At 60.5% G+C, this 17,104-nt stretch overlaps 2 protein-coding genes across 7 annotated transcripts in view; one reads left to right on the forward strand and one right to left on the reverse strand.

Moving 5' to 3' along the window:
• The window catches only part of STAB1 (stabilin 1), a 27,350-nt gene extending 20,221 nt beyond the window's left edge, over window positions 1-7,129 (forward strand). For 2 of the 5 annotated variants that reach the window (XM_074313069.2, XM_019724317.3), the window contains exons 45-69: window positions 216-338; window positions 885-932; window positions 1,148-1,225; window positions 1,337-1,483; window positions 1,888-2,028; window positions 2,130-2,189; window positions 2,607-2,783; window positions 2,866-2,952; window positions 3,052-3,201; window positions 3,295-3,351; window positions 3,441-3,624; window positions 4,022-4,171; window positions 4,256-4,360; window positions 4,504-4,611; window positions 4,695-4,888; window positions 4,983-5,127; window positions 5,207-5,340; window positions 5,429-5,594; window positions 5,677-5,786; window positions 5,871-5,990; window positions 6,086-6,235; window positions 6,314-6,418; window positions 6,507-6,653; window positions 6,736-6,852; window positions 6,928-7,129. In XM_074313069.2, the coding sequence (XP_074169170.2) occupies window positions 216-338; window positions 885-932; window positions 1,148-1,225; window positions 1,337-1,483; window positions 1,888-2,028; window positions 2,130-2,189; window positions 2,607-2,783; window positions 2,866-2,952; window positions 3,052-3,201; window positions 3,295-3,351; window positions 3,441-3,624; window positions 4,022-4,171; window positions 4,256-4,360; window positions 4,504-4,611; window positions 4,695-4,888; window positions 4,983-5,127; window positions 5,207-5,340; window positions 5,429-5,594; window positions 5,677-5,786; window positions 5,871-5,990; window positions 6,086-6,235; window positions 6,314-6,418; window positions 6,507-6,653; window positions 6,736-6,852; window positions 6,928-6,984 (3,060 nt within the window). In that variant the 3' untranslated portion in view covers window positions 6,985-7,129. Of the gene's footprint in view, window positions 1-215; window positions 339-884; window positions 933-1,147; window positions 1,226-1,336; window positions 1,484-1,887; window positions 2,029-2,129; window positions 2,190-2,606; window positions 2,784-2,865; window positions 2,953-3,051; window positions 3,202-3,294; window positions 3,352-3,440; window positions 3,625-4,021; window positions 4,172-4,255; window positions 4,361-4,503; window positions 4,612-4,694; window positions 4,889-4,982; window positions 5,128-5,206; window positions 5,341-5,428; window positions 5,595-5,676; window positions 5,787-5,870; window positions 5,991-6,085; window positions 6,236-6,313; window positions 6,419-6,506; window positions 6,654-6,735 lie in introns of all 5 variants that reach the window. The other 3 variants (XM_074313066.2, XM_074313068.2, XM_074313067.2) reach the window with 2 other exon arrangements.
• Window positions 7,008-15,471, reverse strand: NT5DC2 (5'-nucleotidase domain containing 2). Of its 2 annotated transcripts, none has more exons than XM_074313070.1 (14): window positions 15,168-15,471; window positions 11,703-11,887; window positions 11,490-11,564; window positions 11,173-11,189; window positions 10,940-11,033; window positions 10,594-10,722; window positions 10,424-10,484; window positions 10,245-10,347; window positions 10,030-10,131; window positions 9,743-9,824; window positions 7,828-7,914; window positions 7,600-7,740; window positions 7,445-7,509; window positions 7,008-7,365 (listed from the first exon to the last, which is right to left on the reverse strand). In XM_074313070.1, exons 1-14 carry the CDS (start codon window positions 15,397-15,399, stop codon window positions 7,104-7,106), a joined length of 1,635 nt encoding a protein of 544 aa, XP_074169171.1. In that variant the 5' UTR covers window positions 15,400-15,471; the 3' UTR covers window positions 7,008-7,103. The 2 variants fall into 2 exon arrangements, with proteins under 2 accessions (XP_074169171.1, XP_019579878.2); XM_019724319.3 differs by having other exon boundaries at window positions 11,173-11,228; window positions 15,168-15,469.
• Window positions 15,472-17,104: the final 1,633 nt, after the last annotated feature.

Genomic DNA, 17,104 nt, shown 5'->3' on the forward strand with positions numbered 1-17,104 from the left:
ACCCCATTTCACAGGGGGAGGGCACTGAGGCTGGAAGCAGCCCTCCTTGCCCCAGCAGGGTAAGCTGCCCTCCCCATGAGCTCAAGTCTGACTGATCAGTAGGAAACAGGGCTTTGGCGGTTGGACAGGGACCTTCACGGCCCCTTCCTCAGGGCTAGTTGGGGCAGAGGGACCCTGGGAGCCACTGATGCCTCTCTCTCCTGTCCCTGCCTCAGAATAACGGAGGCTGCAGCCCCTATGCCGTGTGCAAAAGCTCAGGGGATGGCCAGAGGACATGCACCTGTGATACAGCCCACACCGTGGGTGACGGTTTCATCTGCCGTGCCCGAGTCAGCCTGGTAATGATGCCCAAGTGGGATCCCTCACCCAAGGCATCCCTTAGGCCTGATATTAATTAAGATTCCATATTTGATCCTGATTCTGGCCCTGAGCCTGAACCATGACTCCACCTGGGCCTGACCCAGCTTTGATCCATGAAACTAGGGTTTCCAGGTGGGAATTCCTGCCTATTCTCAGGAATTTTTTTCGCTTTCCCATTCCCGAATCCCAAGATATAAACTATTTTCTGTTCTCCACGATGAATCGTTTCCACAAAGTGACAGCGGATACTGCCAACCACCTGGGTTCAAGGAGCTGAGTTTCCCGATTTCCCGACCAACTTTCCTTGGGATTTGGGAACGGAAAAGTGAAAAAATTTCCCGAGAACAGGCGGGAATTTCCGCCTGGAAACCCTACATGAAACTAATCCTGATCCCAGCTCAGACGCCCCTGGCTTTCCTTTCCTCATCTCTGCCTGGGTCAGGCCTTGGGCTGCAGGTGCTGGGATAGGGACCAGGCCCTGAGTGGGGGCCACCCAAAATCTGAGCTGATCCTCGCCCCCCCAGGAGCTCCTTCGGGACAAGCATGCCTCATTCTTCAGCCTCCACCTCCTGGTGAGTGACCAACCGGCCTTCACTTCCTTAGTCCAGCCTGCGCCTCTCTGCCCTGCATGTCCCACCTGCCTCTGGGCCTTGATATTCTCATTTGGTCAGGGAGTTGGCTAGCCTGGTCTCTCAGGGTCCAAGTCTTCCCCTGAAAGATCCGTGGAAGACCACAGTTGGTCCCAGATTGCCCCTCTTCCACTCAAGCGGTCCCCTTCCTCCTCCAGAAATACAATGAGCTCAAGGGCAACGGGCCTTTCACAATTTTTGTGCCGCACGCAGATCTGATGACCAACCTGTCGCAGGTAACGCAGCCCGCAGGAGAAAGGCTGGGGAGGGACGAGCACTCCAGGGTTGGGGGGTTGGGCAGAGAAAGCAGTCAGGGCCACCCTCTACCCTCACGATTTCCACTCCAGGACGAGCTGGCCCGGATTGGAGCCCATCGCGAGCTGGTGTTCCGCTACCACGTGGTTGGGTGCCGGCAGCTGCGGAGCCAGGATCTGCTAGAGGAGAGCTACGTAACCACGCTCTCAGGGCACCCACTGCGCTTTAGCGAGAGGGAGGTGAGCCCGGGCCCCACTCCCGACATCGGCGGTCCACAGACCCAAGACTCGGCGGTTGTCAATCCCCAGCTCCTGTGCCCTACGCTCTGTCCCCACGAGTTTAAGACCCTCTCATTTCCCCTGGACCAGGGAGGGCTTCAGGGAAACAGAGTTGATTCCTGCCCTGACCCCGCCCACTACCACGAGCCTGTTCCCGGGCTCAGGACTTCTGAGCCTGGCCCTTTACGGGTGTCCTGCTTCCCACTCCCACCTGGGCCCGCTGCTGTTTCCATGGGAGGGAGGGAGGATTCGCTGTCTTGACCCCGCCTACCTTCTGCCGAAGACTTGCTCAACCCAGCCTCATTCAGTCCTGGCTCAACCCCTGTGCCCATGCCCCGCCCCCTGTGCCCATGCCCCGCCCCCAGGGCAGCATCTATCTCAATGACTTCGCACGAGTGGTGAGCAGTGACCACCAGGCAGTGAACGGCATCCTGCATTTCATCGACCGTGTCCTGCTGCCGCCGGAGGCACTCCACTGGGAGCCCGACGCTGCCCCGATCCCGCGGGTATGCCCTGGGCATGAGCCTGGGAGCTGGGAGGCAGGTGGCTGGGGCTTGGGACCCTCCCTGCCCACCTGACCTCCCGTCTCACCAGTGCCTTTCCCTAGAGAAATGTCACCGCTGCAGCGGATAGCTTCGGTTACAAGATTTTCAGCAGCCTTGTGAAGGTATTGCTCCTGTGTGTGGGCCTGTCAGTGTGTGACCACGTATGTGTGTTTATGGGTGACCGTCAGTGTGTGTGTAGCTGTGTGTGCTCACCTGTCTGTGCACACCCACCTGCGTGCAGACCTGTCCTTCGTGTGAGTGTGCACATCTGTGTGTGTGCATGAGCTTCCCAGTGTGAGAACAAGGGCGTGCTATGTATGCCTACGTACTTAACAACAGTCAAGGGGTGTGCAGGTTTATCCCTGCATGTCCACACATATATCCACCTGCAATGGCTACACTGGAGTGTGGCTGGTGGGAAGGCTGCCTGGGTGCCTGTAGCCCCTTGCTGGGCTCTGCGGTCCAGCCGCCTATCTCTGTCCACTAGTCTCTCAGTTGGCTGTGACTGCCGCCCCTCTCTTCCTCCCCCCCACCCACAGGTGGCTGGTCTGCTGCCCCTGTTTCGAGATGTGTCCCATAGGCCCTTCACAATGCTGTGGCCAACAGACTCTGCCCTGCAAGCCCTGCCACCCGATCGCCAGGCCTGGCTGTACCATGAGGACCACCGTGACAAGCTGGCAGCCATTCTGCGGGGCCACGTGATCCGCAACATCGAGGTGGGTACACCCCAGACCTTGGGCCCCGCTGCCTGCCACCCAGCCTTCCTGCCTAGCTCCAACCGTGGCTCCATCTGCTCAGGCCTTGGCATCTGACCTGCCCAACCTGGGCCCACTCCGCACCATGCATGGAACCCCTATCTCCTTTTCCTGCAGCCGTGCCCGGCCGGTGAGTCTGGGGAGAAGGCTTGAATAAGGGAAAGAGGAAGGGGCTTGGCTGCAGTACAACTGTGACCCCCCATGTACCCCATATCCTCCCCACCTGCAGGGTGAGCTCATGGTGGGTGAAGATGACGCCCGCATTGTGCAGCGGCACCTGCCCTTTGAGGGTGGCCTGGCCTACGGCATCGACCAGCTTCTGGAACCACCTGGCCTTGGTGCCCGCTGTGACCGCTTTGAGACTCGGCCACTGTGGCTGGTGAGGGAGGCCTGAGGTAGACCGGTAGGGGCCCAAGCGCACCTGTACTGTCCATCCACCTGATCTTTCTGTGTTGGCTTCCATCCCTTCCAGAAGATTTGCAGCATCTGTGGGCGGGAACCGCCCTGTCCTGAGGGCTCACGGGAGCAGGTAAGGGGCTGGGAGCTGGGTGCGGGTTTGGGCAGGGCCTAGGCACCACCAAGCTCAGGCTGTTTGCAGCCTGACTCTTCTTGGCCCAGGGCAGCCCCCAGGCCTGCTGGCGCTACTACTCAAAGTTCTGGACGTCGCCTCCACTGCGCTCCTTGGCACTGCGCAGCATTTGGGGCCAGCCTCAAGGTCTGGGCAGGGGCTGCCACCGCAACTGTGTCACCACCACCTGGAAGCCCAGCTGCTGCCCTGGTCACTACGGCAGTGAGTGCCGAGGTGGGTGTCCTGAGGTTGCAGATGCTGCTGACTGACTCCTCTGGCCTCTGGGATAACCAAGGGCACCGCTCTGGCTATTGTTTGAGGGGTGTTGGGGTGGTCAGGGGCTGGGAGAGTGGATTTTACTAGGAGAGAATGCTCTAAGGCAGGGTGGTGTCTAGATGGTGCAGGTCCTGGTGGCGTGTGCTGGGGGAGGGAGCGGTCTGGGTGTTCTCCAGAGCATAAGGGCCTGGAGGGTTCTCAGCAATGTGACGACTTGGGGTGCTTGCTGCTTTTGGAAGAGCCTGGGCAGACGGTGGGTGAAGGATGGACAGTGAGGCTGGGCTGGGGGTACCTGTGGGCGGGGTTCTAATGAGAGCCCCTGGCTCCCCCTCACTTCTCCCACCCCATCCTCTAGCTTGCCCTGGGGGTGCCAGCCACCCTTGTAGTGACCACGGTGTGTGCATGGACGGCATGAGCGGCAGCGGGCAGTGTAGGTGTCTTTCGGGGTTTGCTGGAACAGCATGTGAACTCTGTGCCCCGGGGGCCTTTGGGCCTCATTGCCAAGGTAGGCTGTCCTGTCCTGCACTGCCCTGACCAGATGCCCTCGGCCCCTGTGCCACTCCATCCTCCTGCCTGTCCCTTTCCCCAGCCTGCCGCTGTACCTCTCATGGCCACTGTGATGAGGGCCTTGGGGGCTCCGGCTCCTGCTTCTGTGATGAGGGCTGGACCGGGCCGCGCTGTGAGGTGCAGCTGGGTGAGTGGTCCTCGTGCACACCTTGCACTCACTAGTGCATTCTCCAACTGCACACTCAGGAGGAGGCACTGAGATGGGGGGCCTGGGGACATCCAGGAGAGCAGCTACTAACCTGGATGTGTGGGGTGGGCCCTGGGGGACAGAGCTGCAGTCTGCGTGTGCCCCACCCTGTGCACCCCAGGCAGTGTGCCGCACGGGCAACAGCTGTGAGTGCAGCCTGGGCTATGAAGGGGACGGCCGCACATGCACAGGTGAGCAGGTGGCTGGGGACGTGAGGAGGGTGGCCACGCTCCCCTCCTGCCACCTGGTCCACCCACTCTCTCCCTGCCCCCAGTGGCCAACCTGTGCAAGGATGGGCGTGGTGGTTGTAGTGAGCATGCCAACTGCAGCCAGGTAGGCACAGCGGTCAACTGCACCTGCCTGCCAGACTACGAGGGTGATGGCTGGAGCTGCCGGGCCCGCAACCCCTGCGAAGATGGCCACCGTGGCGGCTGCAGCGAGCACGCTGACTGCCTGAGCACTGGCCCGGTGAGCAGGAGGGGTGGCAAGCAGCAGGGTGGAGAGACCGCACAGAGTGGATCCCCCAGTTCCTGAAGGGCCGCCACCTGATCCCCCACCCTAGAACATGAGACGCTGTGTGTGCCATGCTGGCTATGTGGGTGACGGAGTGCAATGTCTGGAGGAGCCCGAGCCACCTGTAGACCGCTGCCTGGGCCAGCCCCCGCCCTGTCACGTGGATGCTGTGTGCACTGACCTGCACTTCCAAGGTGCGCTTCCCTTTCTGCTCCTAGTGCCCTGACCTTACCTCCGTGTCTCTGGCTGACCACACATCCCTCCCTTCTGCAGAGAAACGCGCGGGTGTCTTCCACCTTCAGGCCCCCAGTGGCCCTTATAGTCTGAACTTCTCAGAGGCTGAGGTGGCATGTGGGGCCCAAGGAGCTGTCCTTGCTTCTCTCCCTCAGCTCTCAGCTGCCCAGCAGGTATGTGGGGCCCAGGAGCATGGAGCCCAGCCTGTGGGGGCCACGGGAGTTGGGCCTGGGGTCTCAGCATCCTCTCCTGCCCCTATAGCTGGGCTTCCACCTGTGCCTTGTGGGCTGGCTGGCCAACGGCTCGGCTGCCCACCCCGTCGTCTTCCCTTCGGCGGACTGTGGTGACGGTCAGGTGGGCGTAGTCAGCCTGGGCACCCGGGAGAACCTGTCGGAGCGCTGGGATGCCTACTGCTACCGTGTGCAAGGTGCAGCCACCCCCACCATGCTTCTCTCCAGCTCTGCCCCACCCCACCCATCCCCCAACCTACTGAAATCCCCTTCCCACAGACGTGGCCTGCCGATGCCGCGAAGGCTTTGTGGGCGATGGGACCAGCACGTGCAACGGGAAGCTGCTTGATGTACTGGCCGCCACTGCCAACTTCTCTACTTTCTACGGGGTGTGTAGGGGCCCAGGGGGTGTGGGGCAGCTGGGATCCTTGGGGAGGGGTCCTGTTCACAACCCTGTCTTCCCACCCTCCCAGATGCTGCTGGGCTATGCCAATGCCACTCCTCGAGGTCTTGACTTCCTGGATTTCCTGGACAATGAGCTCACCTACAAGACACTCTTTGTCCCTGTCAACGAAGGCTTTGTGGATAACATGGTAAGTAGCAGGGGGTCTGGGCAGAGCAGGGCCGGACCCTGCTCCCTCTGGCTGGCCCAGGGCAACAGGCTGAATGGCCTTCACTTTGCCGACAGACGCTGAGTGGTCCAGACCTGGAGCTACATGCCTCCAACACCACCCTCCTGAGCACCAACATCAGCAAGGGCACCTTGCTCCCCTCCCACTCGGGCCTCAGCCTGGTCATTAGTGATGTGGGCCCTGGTAACAGTTCCTGGGCCCCTGGGGTAAGTCTAGCCACTTCCCCTCCCCTGCTGGCCCTGGCCCTCATTCACCCACTGGGCCTGACTCTGCTCTCCCCACAGGCCCCAGGAGCGGTTGTGGTTAGTCATGTCATCGTGTGGGACATCATGGCATTCAATGGCATCATCCATGCTCTGGCCAGCCCCCTCCTGGCACCCCCACAGCCTGTGAGTTGGTGGAGTTGGGGGAGCAGTTAGAGCTGCAAGGGAAGAGGGGACAGCTCTGGCCAGGTTCCTGATATTCTCCTGTTTGCAGCGGGCAGTGGTGGCACCTGAAGTCCCACCCATGGCAGCAGGTGTGGGGGCTGTGGTAGCCGCTGCAGCATTGCTGGGCCTGGTGGCCGGAGCCATCTACCTCCGTGCTCGAGGCAAGGCCACAGGCTTTGGCTTCTCTGCCTTCCAGGTAGGGTTGGGTTAAGGGTAGGTGGGGGTTCGGGGTCCACTGATCTTGCTGAAGGCCCCTCACCACTCACCTCTCTTCTCAGGCAGAAGATGACGCTGATGATGACTTTTCCCCGTGGCAGGAAGGGACCAGCCCAACCCTGGTCTCCATCCCCAACCCCGTCTTTGGCAGCCATGATGCCTTTTGTGAGCCCTTTGACGTGAGTGGGGCAGGGGAATGTGGAAGTGCGCCCAGGGTCCGGTTCTCGGCCCAGCTACACACGTCCTCCCCGCAGGACTCGCTCCTGGAGGAGGACTTTCCCGACACCCAGAGGATCCTCGCGGTCAAGTGACGCGGCTGGGGCTGAAGCAGACGCACGAGCAGGAAGGCAACTTTATTGCCTGTGTGGACGAGGCCCAGCATGGGCGGGGCAGGAGGGGCTGGGACCTGCTCCGGACAATAAAGTTGCCCTCAGCGGATGTGGGCCATGTCGCTGAGGAAGGGTGTCTTCATGCAGCCGGTGCAGAGCTGGTCCATCCACAGCGGGGCCTCATGCTGCAGGGGCGTGCGGCGCGGGTAGAAGGTGAAGTCCACGCGGTAGTTGAGCAGGCAGCTGAGGGAGGCCATATAGAGGTCGGAGAAGCGCACGAGGCGCCGAGAGAAGTAGGTGGGGTTGTGGAAGGTGCGGAAGATGCTCCCAAACTGAGCGTTGAACAGGGCCTTGGTAATGCACCTGGGAGGGAGACACGGGGCACTGGAAGGGCTGCACAGGAGAGGCCGGCCGGGCCTCCCGCCCCAGGCCCGCTGCTCACCTCAGTTCCTGCCGCTCCTTCATCCAGGCAGCCAGCACCTGCCGGGACTCCGCATCCTGGTAAGTCTGGGCGAGACAAGGTGTGTGCTGGGTGTGTGCCCCAGTGGCAGCCCAGGCCCTCTCCCGGGACGCCCTCACATACACACACACACACACCTGCATACGCTCCAGCAGCCCCGTGAGCGCCTGTTGCCACGTCAGCGAGTGCATGTACTGCTCTGTGTTGATGATGCGGATTTCGCGCTCCAGCTCGGGGATGATGGCACCTGTGCGCCAGCCGTGCCGCAGCATGAGGTCCTGGGGGCAGTGAGGACAGGGCTCAGCACCCACTTTAGGGCTCCCTCCCTTCCCTCCCCTCCCCGTGACCCTGTCTCGTCCCCTTACCGCCAGGTCACTGTACAGGTGGTCTCCAAAGTAGAGCACACGGGGGCCACGCCATTCTGTCAGACGCAGGAAGTCAAACAGGTTTCCCTGGGGAAGGTGGGGGACACCGCTGAGCCCAGTGTGCTGAAGGGGCTCCCATGGGGCTGCCAGAAACACGCCTGGCTCTCTACCCGTCCTCCCAAATCCCCGAAGGTAGTGAGGCCCCTCCAGCCGGATGCTGGGCTGCCCTTTCCCATGGCCCTGTGTCCCTCTGGGCTCTGGCTCTCGCCAGCTCCCCCTCACACTCAGAAAGGGGGTCTGCCAGCTGCAGGGCGGTCTCCTGGAGGCCTGGCACAGTGCCCCGTGCCTCTAGGGTCTCCCCACCCTGTGGCCTCACACTCACCCCAGGGTAGGGACTGAGTCGATTTTTTGTGGGAAACAAACTGCAGCAGTGACCCCGTGGCCCTGGTGTCCTCCTGGGCTCCCCGGCCTGAGCCCAGAGGGACCCAGCAGACCAATGGCAGACCTGACTGTGAGGCCATCCTGTTCCAAAGCCAGAGAAAAGAGGAAAACACTCAGCCAGGCTCTAACAACAGAGGAACTCACAGGGGAGCAGAAATGGTGGTGGGGGGTGCAGAGCAGGAAGTACAGTGGCCGTGGGGCCGGAGCCCACAACCCAGGTGAGAAGTCTGACACCCAGCAAAAAGCAGTTACTAGAGCAGTCTGTGCATGCGAGAGGCCCAGGGGGGTACCGGGGGCTGTGAAAGACATCATTTTTGAAATAATCTCAAAAATGAGGAGCAGGGGATCTCGCTGAAGAGGAAGGTATGATGGGAGGAGTGGATGTGCCCTGAGGGAACCAACAGAAAAAATCTGACGGCACAACAGGAGACAGAGAGAGGGAGGAAGGGAGAGGTGGAGAGAGCAAAGAAAGATGAGAAACAAGTAGGATCACACACTTCCCTCCCTCCCTCCGTCCCGCCCTCTTTCTTTCTCTCAGAACATCAGGCATAAGGAAAAATCTAAAAACTGCCAAAGAAAAAGTCACATGTTCCCTACAAAGGTGCGTGACCCTCCTCAGGCTCAGACAAAATGCCAAGACAAAGATCAGCACCCTCACAGCTGAGGGGAAGAGCCGGTGCGGCGAGGGCCATGGAGAGCTGGGGAACAGCAGGGCGGGAGGAGAGCATGCAGGCCAGGCCTCTGCACTGGGTACCTCGAGGCTGCTCTCTGTGGATGTGCCCCTGGCCCAACTGCTGGCTTCCTCCCTCCTGCAGCTTCTGGATCCCCTGCCTCCAAGAAGCCCAGCTCACCAACTCAGCTAGGATTTCCACATTCCATCCAGGGCCAAACGCCTTAATCACCTCCTGCTCAGAGCCAACCCCCGCCCCAAACCGCATCAGGCCTCTTCTCATCTTCCTAGCCAATCAGGAAAGGGGTTCTCCCTAGAGGCCTCCCCACCGGCCCAGCTCAGGGGCCTCCACCAGGCTTGTCAGGCTGCAGCAGTGCTCAGTCCCCAAGTAATAACAGTGTCATTTACTGGGCACTTAGTGAATGCCCAGCCAGTCTTAGGCCTTGACACCACAATTCGAATTGAGTATTACACCTCTTTTATAGATGGGGAAACTAAGGCACAGAGAGACCAAGTAATTCGGCCAGATTCCCTCGGCCATTGATGGCCATCGAGGAGTGTAGTTAGAATTCAAATGCAGGCAACCTGACCCAGAGGCCAAGCCCTTGACACTGCCCAGGCCTGTCCCCTGAAAGTCATGCCCTGGTGCCCCTGACACAGGCCCACAGCGCGAGGGGACAGACCCACAGTAGATGTGTGGTGGCTGGTCAGGACCCAGGAGGCCGTGCCCCTGCCCCCTCCACCTGAGGCTCTGCCGAGCCCTGTCGCCCCCGCCAGGTGCTACTCCCTCCTAGACGGCCTCACCTGCCGATAGATCTTGCCCTTTTCCAGGCGGGTGATCCGGTCCCACTGGAGTGAGCCCTTCTCATCCAGTTTTCTGAAAGGCCTAGGGTGGGTGGGTGGGGGCAGGTACAAGGCTTGATTTCCAGTCTGTGTAGGACCACGAGCCAGGCACTGTCCCACTCTGCAAAGGCCCACCTGCTCATATGGGCCACACGTCAGCACAGGGATGTCCCTACCCCAACCATACAGGGTGGTGAGCCAAGGCCAGTCCCCACTCCCTGGCCCCACTGCCCCTGCCAAGCCCATACTTGCGCGGGTCGGTGAAGAAGCTGGGCTTGTCCGCCTGGACGATGACCACATCGAAGAGTTGGCGCCAGTCGGGACCCACCATGTGGCGCATTCCCTTGTCCCTGGGCACAGGTAGCACAGGTGGCATGTGGTCTAAGGGAGGCTTGAGCCTGCCTGCTCCCACCCAGCCCCCACCTTGCTCCCTCCTCCCACCACAGAGTGGGGCGGGGCTCACACAAAACTGAAAGGACTGTTGGTGATGAGGAACAGCTGCTTCCCATGGTCCACCAGGCGACTCAGGACGGCGAACGTCTCATCCCCTCTCAGGATGTACTTCTCTAAGAGGGAGATGGGAGGTGAGGGCCAGTGCAGCCCCTGCCCAGGCACGCTGCAGCAGCTACTGTCCACGCTTACCCATGTCCCGCTCGATCCACTGGTACATGAGGCCCTTCACGTGCACGTCTCGAATGGCATCCTGGGGGTAGTGGAGGCACAGTGAAGGTGCAGTGGGGACCAGGGGGGCCTGCTCTGCTGTGGCTGGACTTCCCCTTCCCAACCACCCTGAGCAGGCCCAGTATTCTCACCGTCACGTCCTTGTAGAGGTGCTCTTGGTCAAACTCCAGGCCATGGCCCAAGAAGTGATCCACCACACAGGAGAGCAGTGCCATCTCCGGCAGCGAGAAGATGTCCATGAACTGCTTGATGGAGGGACCCTGGGGAGGGGGCCGCTGCCTTAGCAACCCCTCCAGCCCCACAACCCCCAGCTCTGGACACCAAGGCCTCCGAATCTGCCTTGGGACACTGGTGGAGGGGTACAGCCTGTGGGTCAGGGCTGGCCCCCCACAGTGTGGGCACGGCCTCCCAGGGAGCCAGCGCCCACAGTGAGAGCACTGAGTGGGCTGCCCTGGGCAGCAGCAGACGAGCAAGTACCTTGCCATAGAAGCCACTCATCTGGTACAGTGGGATGTGCTGGGTGCCCCCGTACAGGTCGATCACCTCCTCATCTGGCACAGGCTGCAGGCCCCTGGGGTGGGCACACAGGCATCATCAGAACCAAGTGGTCCTGAGCCCAGGCTGAAGCAGAGGGTGGGGGACAGTGGGGTGGGGCAGGAGTGTGGATCGGGAGCAGTGGGCTGCGTGGGGTCAGGGCAGTCAGCACTGACCTGTAGGCCGTCCCCAGCTGCACGTAATGGAAGGCATCAATCTTCATCAGAAGGCTCTGGGGCACCAGGGGAGAGGGATGGGTGGCGAGGAAGGAGTTCCCCATTGGCCATGAGCCAACTTCTTTGAGCTCCCATGAGGAAGGCCCAGTTGGATGGTATCAAGGGGATCACGCACATGCCAAGAGGAAGCTACAGCTTTGAGGCCCAGGGGGAAGACAGGCGAGACACCCCCACAGGGGACTGGGAGGGGGCTAAGGAAGTGGCCTCGATACACATCTAGTCAGGAGGGGCCAGGGAGTCAGTGGGCTATGACTCACCTTCTGAATGTCGTAGTGGAGGCCACGGATGGCAAAGCTGGGGTTGTAGTCGTACTTCCGAATACCCTCTGGGTACTGTCAGGGGAAAGCAGGCCCGGCCTGAGCCAGTAGCACTGCCAGACCTGCCGGCTGGGCAGTCGCCTCGGGAGATCGGTTCAGCCACCTGCCCGGCCAGCCTCCGGGGCCTGAGACTGAGGGCCTGGCCAGACTCACCTTGTAGTGCTCAATCAGGATGTCACGGGCAGCAGTGAAGATCTCTGGATGCAATGAGTCTGCGTACTGGGCCAGCGTGTAGTCGTAGTCGAAGCCATAGACCTCAACGTCATGCAGGCTGATCTCGTTGTTGGCATAGATGGCTGCTGGGTTCAGGAGACTGCAGACCTCGGGGGGCAGGAGGTCTAGAGGAAGGAGACGCAAGTATGAGGAAGATGATCCCAGCAGCTGCAAACGGTTACCAAGCACTTTGCAGGCGCCCAGCCCTGGGAGGCTCAAACACCCCAGGACGGGCACTCTTAGCCCATTGCTGCAGGTGGTCAAACTCAGAGGCTCAGAGAGAGGTCACCTGCCCAGGATCACATGGGTGGGGCAAGGCAGAGCTGGCAATGGACCGAGCTCAGGCTGCAGCTCCTACCTGTGGGTCCTGGGTTACACTAGCACCTGCAGCCCACCAGCTGCACCAAGCCGGAGCCTCCTCCAGGCCCTTGTAAGCCCCACTGCCCACACGGCTGCTTGCCGACGCCTTCCACCTGCCTGAAGCTGGGGTTGGGACTTAGGAACACTATTGGGTGGCCCCTCTGCTGCTCAGGCTCCCAGCTCCGAGCACCTGCCACAGCCTTTGGAGCAAGGCCTCTCTAATCGGATTTCAGCTGCCTGCCAGCCCACGTAATGACATTTGCTGCCTCTAGCCAGGGAACATTGCTAATTACAACAGGCGAGACGTGTGATGTCGGGTTCTGGGCCATTAACCAGGCTGCTCCCCTCTGAGAATGTGGTCATAGCCACCCCAAACCCCTGGTTGCTCCAGAGGGGCTGAGTGGGACACTGTGTACAGTGGGCTCTGGGGTCCCAGGCTCATCTGCCTTGGTTTCCCCATCTGTACAGTTGGGGAGATGGACGGGGAAAGGGCATGGGCTTTGGAGTCAGAGACCAGACCAAGCCCTCCTTCTCATGGCCAGAACCTCAAGAAAATCACATCACTATTGGGCCTCAGCTTCCTTGTCTGTAACGGGGGAATAAAAATTGTACTTATAGAATTACTAAGAGGGTCATATGGACTGTGCTCTGTGCAGCATTCCCACTGTGGCAAATGTAGGATTAAAAGAGTGATGTGCCTCTGGGCTCCTTTTCTGAGACCTCTAGCCTGTGGCTGAAGCCCAAGCCTCTAAGGAATTCCTGTCTCAGCCATAATAGTCATGATCTTTAAGCAGAAGCCCTTGCCCATGAAGCATGCCTGGCAGTTGCCTGTGTTCAGAGGCAGACACTCCCTGATGAACTCCCAGGCTGCAAGCATTGGCCTTGGAGGCCCCTTTGGAACACAGGCTCCGCCCGTACCCTTTCCTTTGGAGCCAAGTGCAGGGTGTGGGTGGGGGAACAGGTGTGGCTGGTTCCTCTGGCAGCCCCAGGCCAACCTAGGCCTGGCACAGAGCAGCCTCTTCCAAGATGACTCGTGGGTGCAGACAAAACTCTCCTCACTTGAACACATATAATAATCAGCTGATTTCAGCCTTCTAGACAGCTGCTTCTGAGAGGCCCCTCACCTGGTGTCAGTAGGACCCTGGGCCTTCCCTTGCCCATGATCCTGATTTCCTGGGTACCAACTGTGACTCTGGGTACAATGTCCAGCAGCCCCCAGGAGGGGAGGGGTCTGCTTGGTGGTGCAGCCCGTTGGCATAGAGCTCTGGCTTTCGCCTCTGCCCTTGAGGATGTTCCTAGGGATGGACAATCCTCCCGGAACAAAGCAGGATGAGGAAGCAGCCCACAGGGCCTGGCCTCCTGACTCAACTTCTGGACTGAAAAAAACAATAGCTCTGGGGCACAAGGTCCCACTGTCTTCCACAGGGTTGTTGTGGTGCCCAGGGCCAGGTGAGGAGGATATGCCCTTGCCTCCGAAGTTCACTGGTCCCACTGCCCAGCCCTCCATCCTCCATTTTCCTCAGCCCTCAGCCCCCAGGTTCCAAGGCCAACCCCTCCCCACAGCAGTCAAGAGACTGATTTGTGAATGGCACCATGCCAGCTGCTGATGGGTGCATTTGCTAGGTGCCTTAGAGGCTCATCTTGTTCAATCTTCACTCCAGTCTTGGAAATGATGGCATCTTGCCCCTTTCACATCAAGAGAAGCTTGGGGGTCTCTGAAGATTTGAAGATCCCTGTGGGCCCTGAGAGACAAAGCTCATTAGACCTATGTCCCTCCCCCGACAACTATGAGGTAGGCTTCTCAAGCTGCTCTACAGAGGGTCTTCCCCAGGTCTAGAGCAAAGACATCTTCTTAAACAGCATCGCAGACCTGTCCCCTCTACTGAGGGTGGGGGACGGCATCCTAATAGAGGCCCATGGGCTTCAAAACCATCATTCCCAGGGGTCTTAACCATTCTGCCTTTAGCTTCTCAAGAGGTGAGTCCAGTTCACCCACCACTTCCAGGCCTCCACATAACTGGAGTGGCAGCCCCTGTTCAGTCAGCTGTTCTTCTAGACAGGGCCACTTTGTCTTATCAGACAATGAGAGCCCTGTCACCCCTAGGGGCTCTTCCGGCAGCTCCCTTGCCCCTTCTTGGCCTGGTTCTTTCCAAGTCATCACAATCCTATGACAGAGACTCCAGGATTGTTTTACACCCTAAGACACAAGGGGTCTGAGAGAGTGAGGCTTCCTGGGCACCACCCAGCTGATCAGTGATAGGGCTACATCTGGCTGCTGCAGAAGCAGGGCCCCAGGGGACCCCTGAACAAGTATCCGCGCTCTCAGGTCTCTGGCCTCACCAGGGAGTCCTCACCAGCCTTATCCCTCTGAGAGAAGGCTTCAGGCTTCCTCAGCCCATTTTGCAGAGGGAGGAAAGAGGCTACCGGAGGTTCAGTGCCCTGGCCAAGGATGCAGCAACCCTTCTGGATTCCAAGGGACTGGGGCTACTTGGTCTCGTTTCTCCAACCAACGCTGAGAGCTCCGGGCCTCCAGGCCGTAATCTAGAGGTGTCTGAAAGTGTCTAGTCGGCGTCCGCTGAGGTCGGCCAGTCCCTAGGAGTCCGTTCCGGCCAGCACCGCCGGCTGGCTTTGTCCCTGGTAATCCTACCCTAACTAAGGGCCCCTAAGGGAACAAGGGGTTGGGGGCGTTTCAGCCGCGGCCGCCCGGAGGGTGGATCCCGAGTAAAGACCGCCGGGGCCCTGAATTCCGGCGGTGGCTTCAGGAACCCCGAGCTCCTGCAAATTGAGCCAGGGAACAAACCGCCTACTCGCCCGCCTCCGGGCGTCGGGGCGTCCCTAGAGGCTCTCTGGACTACCCGCTGGAGCCTCTTCCGAAGAGCAGCCCGGCCTTCCGAGCTCCGGCGAGCCTCACAGGGGCGCTTCCCTTGAAGAGCGGCGCCCGGACGGCACGGGGGCGGTGCCCTGGTGCTCGGTCCGTCCGTCCGCCGCCCGGGCGCGCGTCTACAGCCCCCTCCACTGGCGCCCGTCCCACTCGGGCTCACCCACCGTGCACCAGTCTCCGCATATCCTGGTAACGAGCCCACAGGTGCGCGCTGAGCTCCGCGCCGCCGGCGGGCAACGGGGCGGGCGCAGAGCGCGGAGCGCCCGGGCAGTGGGCGCCGGGACCCGGGGGGCCGCAGCCAGGGCAGGAGGGCGAGGACGAGGCGGCTCGCGGCCCGCCGTGGCCTCGGCACGGCAGCCAGAGCCGAGCGGCCGCCCGCAGCCCCGCACCCACCATGCCCGCTGCTCGCCGCCCGTGCAGCCCTCGGCCAGTCCGCCGCCCTCCGACTGCGCGCCCGCCACCGTGGCCGCGTGCTCCTCAGTGCGGCCGGCCAATGGGCGCGGCGCGGGGAGCCCCGCCAGCCAATGGGCTCACCTCTCGGCCCGGGGGGCGGGAGGTCCCGGGACGAGGAGGGGCGGGGCGGGTTCCCTCGCCCCCTCCCCCGAGTTTCGGGTGTAGCGGAGGAGGACTCTGCACCCCCTTCGGTCGTCACGGCGCAGATGATGACTCCTTCTAGCCCCCTCCTGAGAGGTCGGAGGGCCTAAGAACGGCCGTCCCTGCGAGGCTCGGAAGGCCGGGGCGCGGAGAGGAGAGGGCCGAAGCGCGGAGGGTCTACCCCGGCTCGCTGTCCTCCCGCGCCTTCCTTCACCCCTTGTCCTCCAGACCTCAGCTCTAACATCCCTTCCCCCAGTCCCGCGGCGGGGGTCCTATTCTCCGCCTCCTGCCCGAGACTGGCTCTGCCCGCAGACCAGAGGCTGGGCCGTTTCACTCCTTTAGTGAATAAAGAGCCCTTATCTTGTGCTCCTGGGTGCTAGCCCCACGCTAGGTGAGACCGCAGCGCAAACTGATGACCGCTGAAGCAGCCCCTTCTCTCTCCCGTCCTGTACCTCACCCAGGTGACCCTTTTTTTTAACTCAGAGCAGGACGACTGGGCCTTGGATTCTAGGGCGGTGGGCCAGAGGTCACTGCGCCTGCCTGGTTCTGACTTCAACAAATGGCTGCACCGACCTGCCCAGCTCCTGGCTTCCCCGCACAGGCTCTCTTGAGATGCCTTGGTTTCTTCTAGCAACGTCGCTAGACTTTCCGACGAAATTCCTTTTCCCTTGCTTGGAACCACTTCCCACCCTCTCTTCTACTCAGATTCGTTTTCTGAGACTGCATGTGTACCAGTTGGTGCACTGGACCCAGAGATGGCTGACCAAGCTGGGGTGGGGCCTGCTGGTGGGGAGCTGGCCATCTGGACACTTTGTTTTCTAAGGGTGTGTGTATATTCGAATTCCCACTGTACCTTGGCTTAAGAGCTATAGTGTGCCAGACCCTGGGTCAGGTGCTGGTTCAGGATGGAGACCCAAGTGTGGGACCATGGGTGAGTGGCCGTGCCCTCCCAAGGACCCCAATGAGCTACCATGTTTCCCTGAAAATAAGACCGGTCTTATACTAATTTTTGCTCTAAAAGATGCATTAAGGCTTATGTTCAGGGGATGTCATCCTGAAAAGTCATGCTAGGGCTTGTTTTCCTGTTAGGTCTCATTTTCAGGGAAACGGGTAGGTGGTTGCTGGGGAACTGGCCACACAGAAGCCTTGTCTGGGAGTTGGTGGGAAATGGGTGCTCTGTGGTTCATACTCCCCCCCCCCCCCAAGAGAAATAGCAGTGCGAGTTAGCTAAGTGGGTGTGTGTACGTGGTTGGGTGGGGTTGGCCCCAGAAGGCAGGTTATCCAGGTAGTAGCTGGGGCCTAGCTGCTCAGGCGCAATCTCTACGACTCTTTCCATGGGCCCTGCTTGCGCACTCTTTTCCAGCCTATTTTTGTAGATTTTGTGTTCACATCACCAAACTCTCTTATTGGTTCTTAGTTTTCATTTGATTTTCTTGGATTGTCTAACAGTTGTCTCCCTCTCAAAGATACTCCCCAGTTTTTTTAACTTTAGGTAATGAGATGACAG

The sequence above is a fragment of the Rhinolophus sinicus genome, chromosome 5, assembly GCF_057876585.1.
Source record: "Rhinolophus sinicus isolate RSI-liver-muscle chromosome 5, RSI-T2T, whole genome shotgun sequence".
NCBI classification, from domain to species: Eukaryota; Metazoa; Chordata; class Mammalia; order Chiroptera; family Rhinolophidae; genus Rhinolophus; species Rhinolophus sinicus.